The sequence below is a fragment of the Zalophus californianus genome, chromosome 5, assembly GCF_009762305.2.
Source record: "Zalophus californianus isolate mZalCal1 chromosome 5, mZalCal1.pri.v2, whole genome shotgun sequence".
In the NCBI taxonomy this organism is placed as follows: domain Eukaryota; kingdom Metazoa; phylum Chordata; class Mammalia; order Carnivora; family Otariidae; genus Zalophus; species Zalophus californianus.
Window position 1 is genome coordinate 5,518,789 of NC_045599.1, and position 18,477 is coordinate 5,537,265.

At 36.9% G+C, this 18,477-nt stretch overlaps 1 protein-coding gene across 2 annotated transcripts in view; it reads left to right on the plus strand.

The window, feature by feature from the left end:
* CNOT6 (CCR4-NOT transcription complex subunit 6) overlaps window positions 1–7,009 on the plus strand; it is a 69,929-nt gene extending 62,920 nt beyond the window's left edge. Inside the window, exons 11-12 of one of the 2 annotated variants that reach the window (XM_035727777.1) lie at window positions 17–219; window positions 2,905–7,009. In XM_035727777.1, the coding sequence (XP_035583670.1) occupies window positions 17–219; window positions 2,905–3,117 (416 nt within the window). In that variant the 3' untranslated portion in view covers window positions 3,118–7,009. The remainder of the gene's footprint in view (window positions 1–16; window positions 220–2,904) is intronic. The other variant, XM_035727778.1, reaches the window with a different exon arrangement.
* Window positions 7,010–18,477: the final 11,468 nt, after the last annotated feature.

An 18,477-nucleotide genomic window follows, 5' to 3' on the forward strand; every position in this document is an offset into this window, starting at 1 on the left:
TGTATCTTCATTATAGGTGTTGTAGAGTATTTAAGCACTGGTGGAGTAGAAACAAATCATAAAGACTTTAAGGAACTGAGATATAATGAAAGTCTTACAAACTTCAGCTGTAATGGGAAGAACGGGACAACCAATGGAAGAATCACGCATGGTTTCAAGTTAAAGAGTGCCTATGAGAGTGGCCTGATGCCTTACACAAATTACACGTTCGATTTCAAGGTGACTTTTTTTTTTTGTAATTTTATTTTATTATGTTATGTTAGTCACCATACAATACATCATTAGTTTTTGATGTGTAACATGTTCCATGCTTCACTGTTTGCGTATAACACCCAGCGCTCCATGCAGTACATGCCCTCCTTAATATCCATCACCGGGCTAACCCAACCCCCCACCCCCTCCCCTCTAGAACCCTCAGTTTGTTTCTCAGAGTCCATAGTCTCTCATGGTTCCTCTCCCCCTCCGATTCCCCCGCCCCTTCATTTTTCCCTTCCTACTGTCTTCTTCTTTTTTTTTTTTAACATATAATGTATTATTTGTTTCAGAGGTACAGATCTGTGATTCATCAGTCTTACACAATTCACAGCGCTCACCATAGCACATACCTTCCTCAATGTCCATCACCCAGCCACCCCATCCCTTCCGCCCCCCACCACTCCAGCAGCCCTCAGTTTGTTTTCTGAGATTAAGAATTCCTCATATCAGTGAGATCATATGATACTTGTCTTTCTCTGATCGACTTATTTCGCTTAGTATAATACCCTCTAGTTCCATGCAGGTCGTTGCAAATGACAAGATTTCGTGTTTTTTTTTTTTTTTTTTTTTTTTTTTAATGGCTGCATAATATTCCATTGTGTGTGTATATGTACATATATATGTATATATATATTACACCCACCTATACCACATCTTCTTTATCCATTCTTCTGTTGATGGACATTTGATTTCAAGGTGACTTTTGAGATTGAGAAACTTTGTAAACCTCCCATTTTTTGGGAGAGTCTTGTAATTTTATTATATCTTTGAAATGTGGATGTGTGTTGAGACCGGAAGTAAGCCATCTTGAATTAGTTGACAGCAGTATTCTCTTATTACTCTTCTGTGATTTGTGTCCCGTTCCTACTTGATAGTTACCTCTTAGAGTCGTTTCCAGGGTAAGAAATCAGATGAAATAATGATAGTAAATCCTGAGTTTTACTGTCACTGTTTTGGGGCAATTATGTTTCTCATATGCTCATTGCTAACAGCTGTTCAGAAGGTACCATAGTATTTAATTTGGTGTCCGTTGGAGTGACATGTTTCATCTCATATTTTAACTGAAACTGTACTCCTTGAGCCAAAATGTGGTTTATATTAGCCATTTGAAAATATATGTTCTATTTTATATTCATTCAGACACAGTTAGTGGCTTACAATATGGAGCTTCTCATTTTTAATATCAGTGGTTGTTTAGGACTTGCATTCATCTGTTCTTTTTAACTATCTTTTGCATTTCTGCTCTTGAATCTTAGTTTCTAACCTCCTGGAAAAAGAATCATTCAGGTTAGATTGTGTGTTAGAGTGTTAAATACTAGTAATAACTGGATCTTAATTTTGGACGGGAGGGCTGTTTGTTAGTCTTCTTTGAGAAACTTGAAAAACTTGAAATTTTTTAAATTTGAGTTTGGAGGGGCCGCAGTGCTGTAGATAATGATTTAACTCTGGGAACAGATGAGTGTGTGGAGATGAAGAGAGGCTGGAGCAGACTCTGGGGAAAAGGAACGTGTAAGTGACAGAAGAGTGGCCAGAGAGAGGAGGTAAACCAGGACAGTGTAGGAGCCCAACTGCCAAGGCAGGAAGGCCTTTCTGGGGAAAAGAAGCATGCTTTCAGCTTCCAAAAACTGTTGGTGAGAGATGCTTCACTGGTGAGCTAGGCACCGAGACTAGAATGTGGAGAGTTAAAGAATATTGCTGGGCAAGGAGGTAGTAAAAACCAACGTTGAGATTCTTACTTGAAGCAGATTGATTGAAGAGGAGGTGAGGGTGATAACGAAAAGGTAGGAGAGATTAGGGATTCTTCTTTCTTTCTGTTCCTGTTGCTGATACAGAGATAAGAGGAAGACACTTGAATGTGCTTAAGTATTTTTGGCTGAAAGCATGTGGAGGAGAGGCTGAAGTTACAGGGAGGAGAGGGGCAAACTGAGAGGTGTTTACCTGGGTGCCCAGTGCTGGGCCTGGGTGCTGCTGGCGGTGTGCAGGGCAGAGATGTCCCGGCCCTCGTGGAGCTCGCAGTCCTGTGGGAGAGACCGGTCTCTCCCACGCAAATGAGTGTGTAGTTACACCTCAGGGGTGCGCATAAACAAGAGAAGAGACTTGGAGGTGGTAGCAGGTAGTAAGTGGGTGGGGGCAAGATTCAGGAAGGACTTGGGAAGGTGAATGAACTTGACGTGAAGACTGAGAAGAAATTAGCCAAATGACACGTAGAAGAAAGTGCTCCAGGCAGAGGGGAGAGCGTGTGTGGAGGCCCTGGGGCAGGAAGGAGCTTGGCACCTACAGGGAATTTCCTTCTCCCCTCCCAACACCACCCCTCCTCAAAAAAAAGGACCAGTGTGGTAATAGAGTAGTCAGCGTGGGAAAATAATAAAAAATCAAGTTAGGAAAGAGAAGCTGAGGCCATACCATGAAGGATCTTGTAGGTCTCATTAAAGATTGTGAAAAGGTCCAGAAATGAGGAAGAATGAATGATTATCATCCCTAAACTGTTTTCATTCTGCTAGATTTGACATGTGGGGGACCATTTGGTTTATGTAGTACTGCCTCTTCCCACATTTACCAAACATGACTGTGAGGGTACGTCTTGAAAGCTCTCAGTGTTTCAGTGTTAGCTTATGTGAGGCCTCATCTTTTTTTCCTTCTGTTTTTCAGGGTATCATTGACTACATCTTCTATTCGAAACCTCAGCTGAACACTTTAGGCATCCTGGGACCTCTGGACCACCATTGGCTAGTTGAGAATAATATCAGTGGCTGCCCACACCCGCTCATCCCCTCCGACCACTTCTCACTTTTTGCACAACTGGAGCTCTTACTGCCTTTCCTGCCCCAAGTTAACGGCATTCACCTTCCTGGCAGGAGGTAGTCAAGTACCTTCAGAGGACGACCTCAGTTTCACTTGTAAACTCATAAAATCTGATTATAGGGGAGTGAGGTATGGCCACCAGGGTTTGTTTTTTTGTTTTGTTTTGTTTTTTCTTTTTTTTCCTTTTTCTTGATGATTTGAATTTTCAATCTTGATTATTTGATAAGGATATAGTATGAAAGCCAGGTGCTAGCAACAAATTCTGAGCCCAATATGCTTTATATACTGTTAGACAGGGATTGGTGTGTTTACACCTCTCTTTAATTTGTTACAAGTAATTTTCCTGTTTCTTCTATCCAATATAATATTTTCATGCCTTGAAATAGGAAAATGTTTGAACAGCATATTCTCTTTGCACAGAAATCTGTAGCACTACTTTTTTGAGGCCAGTAATAACATCCAGAGACCATTCTTCCATACTTTACTCCCTCCCTTTTCAGACTTGTTTGTAAAATAGAGACTTTGAATTTAGCCTTTATGATTGTATATGATCCACAGAAGACCTGATTTATGAAATTTTGTACTAAAAAAAATCAGATTTGGAAATGATTGTATTGTAAACTAAGGCTAAGTTTTTTTTACTGTTTCATGTGTTATAAAGGCCAGCTTGTAAAAGAAGTTGCAACAGACTTTCTCTGCTGATGATTTGCACTGTTAGGGTTTTGTTGGCCCTTTTGTACTACTTTATTTTTAAACTGAGAACATTGCTCTTTAAATCTAAATCTGCTTAAAGCTTTGGACATTTTCTCAGACCAGAGGCAACTTATCCATGAATTCCTGGGTTTTTACAAAAGCTATCTACCAGGACAGATAAGCTGAGCAGTGAATGATCTGTAGGCATTTATGGACTGAATGTAATGGTTGATATATGTACATTCTGATATTTTTAAATCTTTAACTTTTTTAAGTTAAAAAATTACAGCTGCTTGGATGCAGCTTCTTAACTCCTTTTTGAGACACTTCCTGTCCTATCTCCACTGTGCCTGCCTAAATTTGTTCTCACCAAGCACTGCCTGTGCATGCAGAGAGAATCTGTGCAGCCTCTTTTATATTTTTTAAATACTGTTTAACATTTGTGAGAATTTTATGAAAACGCTTTTGTATAAGCTGTGGCTTTTTTTTCCATTGTGAAGCATTGAATATCACATTTTGGAACATGTTCATAGGTGGGTCCCTGGGTCTTTGCTCACCAGACCCAAGCATTGCTTCTTGGTGTCCTTGCACAATGCCGTCCGTCACCCGGAATACTACTATCATGTGAATTCTTTGTTTTCCACGTATTCCTTCGTCTCCGTGTTTTTTAAAAAATCATTCCCTTTTTTTAAAAAAAATAATTTTCCATTTATGAAGCAGTGTAAATGAGATGTATTTTCAAAACAGGTCCCTAAGACAATTCTTCAGATCATTTATAAAGTGACTAAGTCATTTTAATAGGTCAACCAAGGTAAAAATTCTGTTGCACCCTGTATTTTGCGCGTAGCATCAGTAGTAGATGAGAGATTAAAGCTAGCTTTTAACTTTGCAAAGTTAACTTGTATGTATTCTGTTCTCATTCATTCTTCTCTCAAAAATCAAATGAATTCAGAGGGAACTTGGTATAACTGCTTTTGTTTCAACTGCAGGCAGGGGAGCAAAAGGACATGTGAGCAGTAAGAAAAATGTTGAAATGTTATTAATAATTTTTATACAGAAAATGAGTCATTTTGAATAATGACTTAAAATTTTATGAAAAATACTCAGCACTTAAATGTGCTTATTCTGTTTTTAAGAGAAAATAAAATTACCTACTGTTTAAATAAATGATTTTTTTTCTTTTTAAAGAATTTTCCAAAAGGTTTTGATCTTGAATCTTTGTCTGGGACCTGGTTTTTCCTTTGAGGTTTTTTTAAGATTTTGTTGTGATGGCTTTTTATTTTTTGCTTTTTTGTTTAAGTTGTGCTGACACCAAACACGTCCAGTTTATAATCAGTACATTGGAAAGCTGGTTTTATTGATGTAGAACCAATGCAGAACTCTTTATGGGGTTTTTGTTTTTATTTTATTTTATTTTATTATTTTATTTTTTTTTATATTTTATTTTATTTTATTTTATTTTTATTGTAAGGTGTGAATAAAAGGTGTGTTTACTCATTTTTCCTAAACACTGTGTTGGTAATGTGCATCCTGACAATTTCCAGCGAAGGTGAGCTGGAGCTGATTGGACTGATGAGGCAAGGAGACCGCTTTTCCTATGGGATCTGTATTATGTGATAACAGGTCCAGAGAGCTTTATGGAGAGGGAGGGGAGAAGCACTTACCCGTTTGTATTTGTTAATGGAGGATGTATTCTTTTCATAGATGCTGGAACTAGAGTGCACTTGTTAGATGCTAAAGGTTTGAGCTTTACACAAAAATGTTTTCATCTGTATTTGTTATTGTCTGCAATATATTTGAATTTGGGGGCAGCATAGTAAGATATAAGGGCCTGTTAATGTCTTGAGACTATTTGTTCTTGCCTCTTCTGGGCACACTGCATTCTGTGGGTCAGTTTGAACAGCCTCTCCATCTTATTTAGATAGTGATATATTGAACCAAGAGTGTAGTCTTAACAACTGTAACCTTCAAAAGAGGAAGAAATATTTTGGGTCTGTAGGGAATAAAGAGTCACACCAAAATAGATTGATACTTTTGTTAAGCAAGGTTTTGTGTTCTAAATATCTTCTGTGTCCTGGATAATTTCCAATAATCCATACTCTTTAAAATGCAATAAAAACTAGTATGTTTTCTCAGTATAGATTTTTTTTTCAAATTCTGTAACAGATCTATTTAATGTGGTGTTGCCATAATGTAATTTCAGTGTTTTTGCTGGATAAATCCATTTTATGAATGTTTTACAGAAAATTTGGGGTATGTTTTCTGTTTTTACTGATCAGAAATTTGGAGGCACACAATTCCTTGTTGTAAATCTCTTGAAGTACATTTTACCGTGTTATTGGTAATTATTTATGCATTGAGAATTTAAATATTCGTCAAAATTAATTTATGGCATAATTTAAACTAAAGTTGTAGAAATAAATTGTTGATTGCAACTTTATTAGTCCTAGAAGACAGTCAGGGAACATCTCCAAGAAATGTGTTTTTATTCTTGATTTGGTGACAGCCAGGAGAGTTAGCACTTTGAAACCTAAGGACATTATTAAATTGGGTGGGATGCACTTCTAAATGTTGAAATTAACAGTTCAGAGCTCTTCTAAGATTCAGGTTTTCAATAATAAATTCCAATTGTATTATTCCTTTTTTTTTTTTTTTTTTACTATTTAAATTCATGGAATTAGTTTCCATAGTGACTTAAGGTTTTGGGGTCATGTCATATATAAGACAAAAGCCAACCTAGGCAGAATAGTTACAGCAGTTTGTTCTTTTGATGAACCAATCAGAATTTTCAGTACAAATACTGCAGATAATTCAAAGAACACCTTTAGCAAGTGTTTCTCCCCTACTCGTAAACAGTATTTTAAGATGTTCACTTTGCTCTTCTTTTTGGTTACATAAAACTTAATAACCGGTATGTTGAAGTAGTGTCTAAAATAGAGTATCTAGTCTTTATTCACAGTACATTATATTGTGTAATGCACTGGACTAGTTTTTGTTTACCATTCATGTAACAAAACCCAGCACATTATCTGCACTAAGCTCAAAGAATGTCGCATTTGCCTAGGCAGCTCTTTGATAAGGGTGATGGGAAACCGAATATGTACCTATGGACTGGTGGTAACAAGGGCTTTTACTGTTCTTTTCAGTGGAACCTTCTTGGTCAAATTGTAACTAGCTAGTATTATATTTATATACAGGGTCTCTTTTCTTTACTGATGTATTTTCCTACTCATAGCCAACCAATAAATTCAATATCTGTTTCAAATATTTTAAAAGTGTTATTTGTTATAGCTGTAGTACTGAGGTTTGAGAAAAATAAATGTTAGCAGACCACATAATTAAAATTCTGAGTCATCTGGGGCAGGGTTATAACTCACCTTTTGAAAGCGGGAAGGGTGAATGGGGGACGAGGGCCATGATATGGGGAGATGGTGCATTGGCTGTGTTGTTCTGTATAACACTTATACCTTTGCCAAAGTTCATTTTTATATTTAGGCAACTGATGGTCCATATGCATTAAGAATTTTGTCACTGTTACCATATACCTCATTAATACAAGAAATGGGCTCATGTCTTCCGTCTTTTGGAAGGAGTTTGACATATTTTAAATAAATGCTTTTAAATATGGTGACAAACATTGTGTTGGTGGGGTTATACTAATTGATTAGATGTTTTACTTTTCACATGTATATTTTATTGTATATATAAACTTTAAAAATGTGACTTCCCAAGTCTTCAGAAAAAGTATTTGTATTTTAGAAACTGCTTTCTATGACAAATGTGAATTTTTAATGTAGATGCTAGAAAAAAATCATTTAAAATCAGATGACAATGAATGTTTGCCAAGATGTCCACTTTTTAAAAAATTTTTTTATTTTTAAAGATTTTATTTATTTGTCAGAGAGCACACAAGCAGGGGGAGCAGCAGGCAGAGGGAGAAGCAGGCTCCTCCCTGAGCAGGGAGCCCGACGTGGGACTCAATCCCAGGACTCTGGGATCATGACCTGAGCTGAAGGCAGACGCTTAACTGACTGAGCCACCCAGGAGTCCCAAGATGTCCACTTTTTAAAGTAGGCATTTTCTACCTAATCCTTAATATATTAATTTTACCTCTGTAACAGAAGTCTTGTTCCTCTTTATAATTGTCAAAAAGTAAGTGTATAAAATAAATGAAGTATTATGCCCTTGTTATTTTATAAATTCTAGTTTATGTTCTTGAGAGGAACCAGGTACCTAAGGGAACACAAAAGTGAAATATATTCAGAATAATGCTTTTGTGTTCTACGTAATGTTATATATACTGAGAATTCCCATTTTGGAGTATTATTTAGGTGTTCAAATTTAAATTGATTTTTAAGTTTCATAAGTACTATAAAGACAATTTTAATAAACAGATTATGTATTAGAACACTCTTACAGAAGATAGTGTTTACTAGAATTTTACAAGAGTTTGAGAAATAATCTAAGTTAATTTCCTCCAAATAGTGAAACATAAAATGTTCTGAGTGCTCCCCAAATGACTCTAACCAACCAGTCTATAGGAATTGGGAAAACTGCTGGATGACGTGGTGGCCTGTGAACCAGTTTCTGTGGTTTCTTTAGCTACATTAACATTTTTAATCAAATAAATAAGGAGATGGCAGTTTTTAAAGTTGGCAAACTTCGAATCACTCTAATACATTAAAAAGCTGTTAAATTATTTTGGGCCTGTCCTAAGAAATTTTGCTTACTACACCAGTGTGCCCAGAGGCGGGCAGGCTCAAGAGTTCTTACTGCCAGATATTGTCAACCTTTCTAGCACAGTGAGTAAGCTGCGGGCCCCAAGGAGCCCGTCAGCACAACGGTGTCTTAGTTAATGCCTCATCCACCAGCCCTACAGCCCAGTGAGTTCAGTATCTCCCCTGCGCGGCACACCTACTAACTTGTACTGTTCCCCAACTTTATGTAATTCTTGAAAACCTGGTCTGTTAAGGACACTGAGGAGGAATGATGGTGTGACCAAAACCAGGTAGAAGTCTGCAGGATGCAGGGTTTGCTTCCCATTTAATATTCACCCTGGTGCCGGTGGCTGGTTCTCAGGGCAGTGACGTAGGTGTGAGGGCATGTGCTCAACATTGGGAGCTTTGTGAGTTACCAGAACCTTTTTCCTCTCCTCCCTGACATGATGCTTGCTAGTGGTAACTTTGAACAGCCCCGATGGTGTGGGTGCTGTGTGTAGTTTCCATTTTGGTGATCAGAGTTGTTCTTAATGTACTTTTCTTGGTCACCATACTGATCCATACTTATTTGCAATTTCTTCTTGTCAGACACTGTGCTAAGATTGGAAATGTATACCAGGTATGGAGGGAGCAAATCTCTGCATGAGCCTTTACAATTTTCCAGAGGTGACCTTAGAGCTAGTTTTGAAGGACTAAGAACTTGTTTCCCGGATGAATAATAGCAAATTATTCATCCCAGACGAATATAGTAAAACCCTTTGTGAAATCCTGCGTATTACGAATTTCAGACAGGAGGGGGTCTTCAGTGGGAAGCACACTAGTGGAGTGTCTGGACAAACAGTGGATGCCTTTGGAACCTTGAGCGACATGCTAAAGTTTGAACTTAATCCTGCAGGTGGTGATAAAGAGCCATATAAGGGTTTTAAATAGGAGCAACATTACCAGGTTTATGTTTTAAGAAAGGTTGCTAGAGCAGTGCTCTGGAGGGTGGATTAGAACGGGAAAACTAGTTAACTGGCTTCTGGCATGGTCCAGTTGACAGGATAAGCTGAGGATGGCATGCCAGGAAGTAAGAGAAAAAAGGAAGGAGAATTTGAGATGTTCAGGAAATAGAATCAGTAAGAATCTTGATTTGTCCCTCATCACTTGTGGGTGAAAAGACAGGTAAGTGAGTTTTGTTCAGTCACTCATTACTTTCATTAGGCAAACCCTGACTTACCATCCCTTATGGTGTTTGCTGCCAAGGCCCTCCTTTCTCCTTTACTGACCTCACAAAAACATTTAGGCAAAGAACTTTGTTATAAATTTTGCTTTATTTTTCATTCAGAGTTTAGTCTGCAAAGGAGATCCAGTATGTCCCTAACTGAATAGTTAAGTAATTAATAGGCATTACAAGATACTTTAATAGAGCAACCCATTACAAATGGAAGGAATCCGAGAATTCTAAGTTTCCTGTCTTGCAGAGGATTAGCCTCTGCCTCTAAGCCTAGGCTCTAGCCACATGTGTCTTTTGAGCTCTTGAAATATGCCTAGTGGGACTGGAACTGTTAAGATGTTTTTCGGTTTTGGTGAAACTGTATTGTTGTGCTAGGACCAAATTTCCCTTTATCTGATATATTGTGTAAGATGTGAAACCAAGGTATTGCTTGTGTTACACATCTCCAGTTGATGTCAAAGAAATGATTCCATCCTAACAATATTTTACTAACCAAAGTAACCATAATATGTTTGAGTACTTTCTGCCAGCAGCATGACTTACTGTGCCTGTGTAAATCATTAGTAATTGGGATGCCTTTGTTCATTTTAATATAAATTAATTTTCTGGTTTAAAAAAAGTATGGGCAAATTATTAAATTTAAAATCAGTGCCTATTCAGAACTGAGCTAGTCCCACAACTGAACAATTAAAGATGAATTTCATGATGAATGACGATTGCAATTTGTTGCACCAGAGGAAAAGGAAAAACCAGTGTAAAAAAGGTACTGAAGTGAGCAACAGTAGGATACATTTTCTTCAAATATTTACTGAATTTAATGTTTCCTGTCAACAGTCAAAAAAGATGAAATTAATCACCTGAAATAAGAATTAGAGGTCCAACAGATGTTTTTTTTTTTAACTATAACAGGATATGAGCTTGTGGATTTGGCCAGCTATACAAGGGCTTGTATTCTTCCACAGGGGGAAAAAAAAATTAATAGAGATACAGTATAAAAAATATATTTCTATTAGGGAAATTTTGTTAGAAAATGAAGACAGTATTTTACAAAAATGAAATATTTTCAGTTATAACAGCAGTTACCTATATAAGACCTCCCTAATACTCTTAAAGTTCAAAATGTAAAAGTTTAAAGTACTTACTAGCCTTAGATGAGTTGTGTGATATAAAAGACACCAGTTAATACTTTGTGTATGCTTTTTCTTAAAGGACTTCCAAATTTACAAAGAAATGTGAACTCTCAGCCTAAAATCAGACTTACGACATAGATATTTTTGCATCTTTTATATCTGCCAAAGAATTTCTTCTAGATATGAAGAAAGATCGTTTCTGCCACTACAGATAGTGTTCCAGCTATGTTAGGTCAAAAATCTGGGTTTATTAGAATTTTAATGAACCTGGATTTCCTTTATTGTTTCACCTTATGGTGCTTATTGAAAATAGTTGCACTTACTTTTCTGAAACAGACTGAAAAGTGTCATAGTTGTTAAAATTAAGTTTATATAATTTCAAATCAAGAAACCATCACCAATTTGTGAAGACTATTCAGAGGGATAGAAGGCAATTTAATAATCTTGTCTACTTTACTGATGCTCATTGGTTGAATTATGAAGGAACTTTAGCGATGGTTCACTGTTCGTTTAATACCAGTTTAAGATTATCTTGCAACAAAAGAAATGCTTGCTAAATATTCAGTAATCAAAAGCAAACCATGTCTGTATGATACACATTTTCTTACCAGTATCAATCTGCATATGGGTGAACCAAAATTGAAGCTCCAAGGAGAGGAAAGAGTATTTGTGACCTTCACAGGCAGGTCCAAGAATTTGTTGAACTTCATGATACAAACCAAGAACACGGATTTTTGTATATTTTCTAACAAATTTTAACTGTCACCACATTTTGTAAATTGGCTGCTAAAACTACAAGAAAAATTTGAAGAACGCTTTGTTGATACCTTGGTAAGTTAGAGTTGCTTTCAAATTATGCAAATTTGAATTTGATGTTACTCTAGAGCGGACATAAGAATTAATGAGTACTGGAATGAAAATGTTCTTGGAGAGAAGTTGATAAGCTTTTGCTACAAAGTTAAATAGATTATAAAAGAATAAACCGGTTTTGTTGATGTGGTTTCAAAAAAATTTTTAATGACTTTTGATGATTCACTTGTGGGAAAACATGTATTTGGGATGATTTGGATATATGAATCTACTTTTTCAGTTATGTTTTATGTAATTGTTAAAATCATTAAAATATTACCCTAGAAAATATTAATGCAAAAAGTAGTAAAGGAGGAATAGATAAAAGCATGAGACTGAAAAAAAATGGCAGGCATAAATCCAATAATATTAAATGTGAATAGATGAAGCAAGATCAGACTGGATAAAAATAATCTAACCATATGCTAACTAGAGGAGATACACTTTAGATTCAGAGACACAAACAGGTTGAAATAAAAGGATGGAAGAAGGTATGCAAACAAAGTTGGTGTGGCTATACTAATAAGACAAAGTATACTTGAAAACAAAAAACATAAAGAGGAACTTTTTATAATCATGAGCAATGCTAAACGATAACCACAGACTGCATGAAGCAAAACTAACAGAATAAAAGGGATAGACGATCAACATGAATAGTTGTCCAGTACCCCATTCCCAATGGATAGAACAACTAGGCAGAAGATCAACAAGGAAATAGGATACTTGAACAACACTATAAACCAAGTAGACTTAACCAGACATGTATAGAACATTCTACCTAATCATACCAGAATACATATTCTCAAGTGCACATGGACCATTCCCCAGTAGACCATAAGGCCACGCCATAAAACAAACCAAGAAGTTTAAAGAATTGAAATTGTACCAAGTATATTCTCTGATCATAATGAAGGGAAGCTAGGAAGGAAGTTGGGAAATTTGGAAATATGTAGAAGTTAAACTATACTCCTAAATAACAATGGGCCAAAGGAAAAAAAAAGTCTGAAGAGAAATCAGAAAATACTTTGAAATAAATGAAAAGACCTAACACACCAAAACTTAGATGATGCAGTGAAAGCAGTACTTAAAGGGAAATTTGTAGCTGTAAATACCTACATTTTAAAAGATCTCAATAACCTGATCTTCCACTTCAAAACACTAGAAAACAAAGAGCAAGGTAAATGCAAAGCAAGCAGAAGAAGGGACATAATAAGGACTGGAGCAGAAAATAATGAAATAGAGAATAGAAAAACAGTAGAGAAATCAACAGATATAAAAGTTGATTCTTTGGAAAGATCAGCAAAATTGATGAGCCTTATTTATACTGAGAAGAAAAAAAAATTACTAAAATCAAGAATAAATGGGGGGACATTACTACCAATCTTACAGAATAAGGAGGGTTATTATGGAGTACTATGGACAGTTTTTGTCTAATGACAGATTGTGTAGATGAAATAGACAAATTCTTAGACAAATTACCAAAACTGACAAGAAATAGAAAATCTAAATAAATGTATAACAAGAAATTGAATTAAAAATGAAAACTATATAGAAAGAAAAGCCCAGGTCCAGATGGTTTCACTGGTGACTCTTCCAGGTACTTAATAAGTAATTCTTCACAATCCCTTCCAAAAATTAGAAGAAGGAACACTTAGCTCATTCTGTGAGGCCAGTGTTACCTCTGATATCAAAGCCAAAGATGTCACAGGGAAAGAAAACTACATGCTAATGCTGCTTGTGAATAAAGCTAGGAAAATCTTCAGCAAAATACCAGAAAACTGAATCCAGCAATATGTAAAATGATATAATTATACACTATGGCCAAATGGGATTTATCTAAAAAATGAGAGGTTGGCTTAATATCCCCACTTAATATAATACACTCTATCAGTAGTATGAAGGGCGATACCACAGAATCATTTCATTAGGCACAGAAAATGTATTGACAAAATTCTATAACCTTTCATTTAAGAACAACAATGAAACACCAAACTAGGAATGGAGGAGAACTTCCGCAGCCTGATAAAAGGCTTTTACAAAGAACCTACAACTGACATCCTACTTAATGGTGAAAGAGTGAAGGCTTTCCCTCTAAGATCAGAAAAAAGACAAGATGTTCACTCATCACTTCTCTTCAACATTGTACCAGAAGTTCTAGCCAGGGAAATAAGGCTTGAAAATGAAATAAAAAGTAAGATCAGAGAGGAATAAGTAAAACTATATTTGCAGATGACATGATCTTGTACATAGAAAACCCCAAGTAATCCACACACCAAAAACCTATTAGAAGTAATAAATGAATTCAGTAAAGTTTAGAAACAAGATCAATATACAAAAATCATTGTATTTCTATTCATTAGGTAAGAACAAATAAAAAAGCAATTGCATTACAATAATAATAGAGTAAATACTTAAGAAATTTAATGAAAGAAGTGGAAGACTTGTACACTGAAAATTATAAAACACTGAAAGAAGACCTAAGTTAAGTGTTAAAACTTTTCATGTTCATGGTCTGAAACACCTAATAGTATTAAGATGGTGGTACTCCCCAAGTTGATCTATAGATTCAACTGTAGTCCTATCATAGTTCCAGCTGGCTTTTTGTTTGTTGGAGAAATTGACAAGCGGATCTTAAAATTCATGGAAATCCAAGGAACTCCAAAGAGTGAAACAATATTGAAAAAGAACAAAGTTGGAAGACTCAAACTTCCTGGGTTCAAAATGTATTACAAAGCTTCAGTAATCAAGAAGTGTGGTATTGGCCTAAGGATAGCATAGATAGATCAATGGAATTGAATCGAGAGACCAGAAATAAACCCTTACATTTATGGTCAATTGATCTGAGACAAAGGTAACCAAGACACCTTATTAGGGGAAGGAATAGTGTCTTCAACAAGTGGGGCTGGACAGCTGAATACCCACAAGCAAAAGAAAGAAGTTGGACTTAAGTCTCACACTATGTACAATAAGTAAATAGAATAAAAAAAAATCTAAATGTAAGAGCTAAAACTAAAATCCCTTAGGAAAAAAAATCAGTATAAATCTTCATGACCTTGGGTTGAGTAATAGTTTCTTAGATAAGACATCTTAAAGTGCAAGCAACCAAAGGGAGGAAAAGAGATAAAGTAGATTTCATCAGAATTAAAAACTTTTGTGCATCAAAGGAAAAGAAAGTGGAACCACAGCCCACAGAATGGGAGAAAATATTTGTAAACCATGTATCTGATGAGTCTAGTCTCCAGAATATATAAAGAACTATTACAACTCAACAATGAAAAAACAGCCCAATTTAAAAATGGGTAAAGAATTTGAATAGACGTTCTCCAAAGAAGACCTGAGTTTCTCTTTGGAGTGATAAAAATGTTATGAAATTGGATAGTAGTGATGGTTGCACAGCATTGTGAATATTCTAAAAACCCTCTAAATTAATATACTTTAAAAGGGTAAATTTTATAGTATATAAATTATCTCAAAAAAACATAAATGATATCATTTTGTATGATTTCTTCTGGGACTTGAATTATTTGAGATTCACTCATGTTAATGCATGTAGTTGTAAGCTGCATTGTGATATTGCATTGTGTGAACATTCCAAACTCTACCCTTCTCTGCAAGGATCTTTTTTTTTTTTTTAAGATTTTATTTATTTATTTGAGAGAGAGAATGAGAGATACAGAGCACGAGAAGGAAGAGGGTCAGAGGGAGAAGCAGACTCCCTGCTGAGCGGGGAGCCCGATGCGGGACTCGATCCCGGGACTCCAGGATCATGACCTGAGCCGAAGGCAGTCGCTTAACCAACTGAGCCACCCAGGCGCCCTCTGCAAGTATCTTTGAGTCGTTTCTTGTTTTCTTTCTCCTTCCCCCAGCCCTTACAAACCATTCTGCTCTGAACATTCTGGTAGGTGCCACTGTCTGTGAGCTTCTCTGGAGTATAATCTTGAGGGTTGGAATTGCTAGGTGTTGGGGCACGCGTGTGTTTGACTTTACTAGATATGCTTACTCCTGTCCAAAATATTTCTGCTTACTGTCCCACCAGAAGTTTATAAGATTTTGCCATTGTTCCCCAACTTTGCCAATGCTTGTTTTTGTCTGACTTAGTTTTTGGCAATCTGATGGGTATAATGGTAACCCATCGTGATTTCTGTTTGTATTTCCCTTATTAATGGCATATTTTTTTTGCTATTTCAAGTTCCTTTTATGATTTTATGTCTGTTGAGGATTTTTCCTTTTCTGGTTAATTCATGATTCTTTATGTACTCAGGGTACTTACCCTTTATTAGTTAATGTGTATTGTGTATCTTTCCTCAGCTGTCTTTTAATTTTTGAATATTTTTAACTTTGCACTTTGAAATATTTTTCAGTTTTCAAAATAATGATTTTTAAAAGATTTTATTTATTTATTTGACAGAGAGAGAGCACAAGCAGGGGGAGTGGCAGGCAGAGGGAGAGGGAGAAGCAGGCTCCCCCCTGAGCAGGGAGCCGGATGTGGGACTGGGATCATGACCTGAACCAAAGGCAGACGCTTAACCAACTGAGCCACCCAGGTGCCCCAGTTTTCAGAATAATGAATTGATTTTCTTGTGTCTTCCAAAGGTTACCAGTCTATTTTTTCCCTCTGTATCAAAAACTTACAGAATAAGCATATTTGATGAGTGTCATCCATACTCCACTTACTACCATTACTGATGATCAAATTACCTCATCCTTGGCCAGAGACTTACTCAGACTGGTCCCTGTGTCTTTTTGGCACAATCCTGGTAGTCTTTAGCAGCTTCTATTCTGGTATAAAAGGATGTTCTAGGTTCATCTTTTATATTTCCTGCTCCGTATCTGGAACCAGCCATTTCTCCAAAGCCTCCTGGTTCCTTCAGTGAGAAATGGTATCTGGAGGCCACAGTCTGGGTACAGTGATTCTCATTGCTCCTGGATTGGTCAGTTTCTAGAAACTTTCAGGGGACAGAGATAAGAGAGTTTTTTCCCTTTACAGATAAAATACACCAATTATAATTGTACTTTTTGTTAGAATTTTGAGTTCTAAAGTTTTTATGAAACCTTAATCTTATATCAGCATCTCCTTTCTACTTTGCCAGGCATCTCAGGTTTCAATGACACTGATGTAATTACTCATTTGAGTTTGGCCATCTGACGGGTATAATGGATTTACATGGAAATATTCTGCAGAATATACAGAGAACGGCTTCAGTGTGGCAACACCACCACCAAGAAAAGTTTGATGGTTTTTACAGTTCTTCTCATCCTTGGGATGTTACCCACCCCTCCCAGAATATAGAGTTAAGTTACTATATTTTCATGTTATTTGCAATAGTTACTCTTTTTTTTTTAAGTCTATTTTTTTTTTCTTTTACTAATCTCCACCTTCACTGTGGGACTTGAACTCACGACCCTGAGATCAGTAGTCGCACGCTCTTCCAACTGAGCCAGCCAGGTGCCCTGGAAGAGTTACTCTTTGGGGATTCTACCACTACTGGAAACAAAGAGGTTCGTTTCTCATTTTTTATTATCTCAATTTTTAGAAGTTTTTTTAAAAAAAAAATTCGGTCTTTTAGAATCATGTAAAATATTTACATAGTTACCAAGTCAAATGGGCAAAATAAGATATTTAAGGAAATCTAGCTTTCCACCATATTCCCTCTTTACCTGGGGAATGATGGTCTTTTCGCAGGAATCTACAGGAGGGAGGAAATCGTTGGAGTTAGCCTCAGGGCTTCAGATGTTACTCACGGTCTCCCTCTTCTACTAAGTGCTGTGATTTCCCCTCCAGTGTTTGCTTCGGAAGGCTCCAGAGGCAGGAGGCAGCAGGGCCATCTCAGGACAGGGTCCTTGGCCGAGCTCCCCAAGCCACCGTCAGTTCCAACAAGCTCCTGTGGCAGAGTGTTCTTCCAGTGATCCCCTTGAACATTTGAATCCGGTGCATTAACTGAGGAACGTACGTCATGTGGTTGTTTCAGGTCAGGTCATGTCCCCACTGCTTTCTTCACCAGAGATGCATAGTGATCCATCTCATTATTGGTTCATTTTTGTCCAGACCAGAGCCTTACGCAAAGATTCAGAACCCTTGAGAATCTCGGGGGGCAGTGGTGCTGATGAGAGATTTAAATTTAATATCCTGGTGAGCTACCTGTTCTAGGTTGACCTAGAACTTGTCAAAATGCACCCTCCCCCATTTAAATCCCTGGATGTCCTTGTCAAAAGTAGGAACAGAAAAAAACCACACCCATGTTTTCGTATAAAACAGATAATAAATGGAGTCAGATTGTCCACGGTGGGTTGGTTGATAGTCAAGCCAGGGAGAGCCCTTCCCAGGAAACGTGAAGCCGAGTTTTGCTTTTCCCTGAGTTGTAATTTATCACTAAAAAGGAGTTTACTGGGAAGTTTCTCCTGAGACAGATGTCAGTATCCCGCTCTGGGCACCTTCCCATCAATACTGAGGATCAGTCCAGAAATGCTTCTGGTAGAAGCAAAGCCACTAATTATTTCAATGAAACTACCACAAACCACAGGGAAAACCAAACCCAAAACAGACTTCCTGCAGCCTTCAGTCCTGCCCCATTCCAGGGAAGAAATCTAAGTAGAGGGAAGAAGAAAAAACCTTCAAATTTTAGCCACAAATGGCTTTGTTGGGAGGGTTAGGCAGAGCGTAACAGGTGGAGAAAAAAAAATCCCAGTTTTAACTAATGCTTGCCTGATGCCCAACACCTTTAGTTGCTGGCTCTGTGTCACCTGCCACATGTGAGTAGTGTCCCTCACACGTACGCACACACCCCCACATAATCTGGGGCACAGTGCTCCTCCT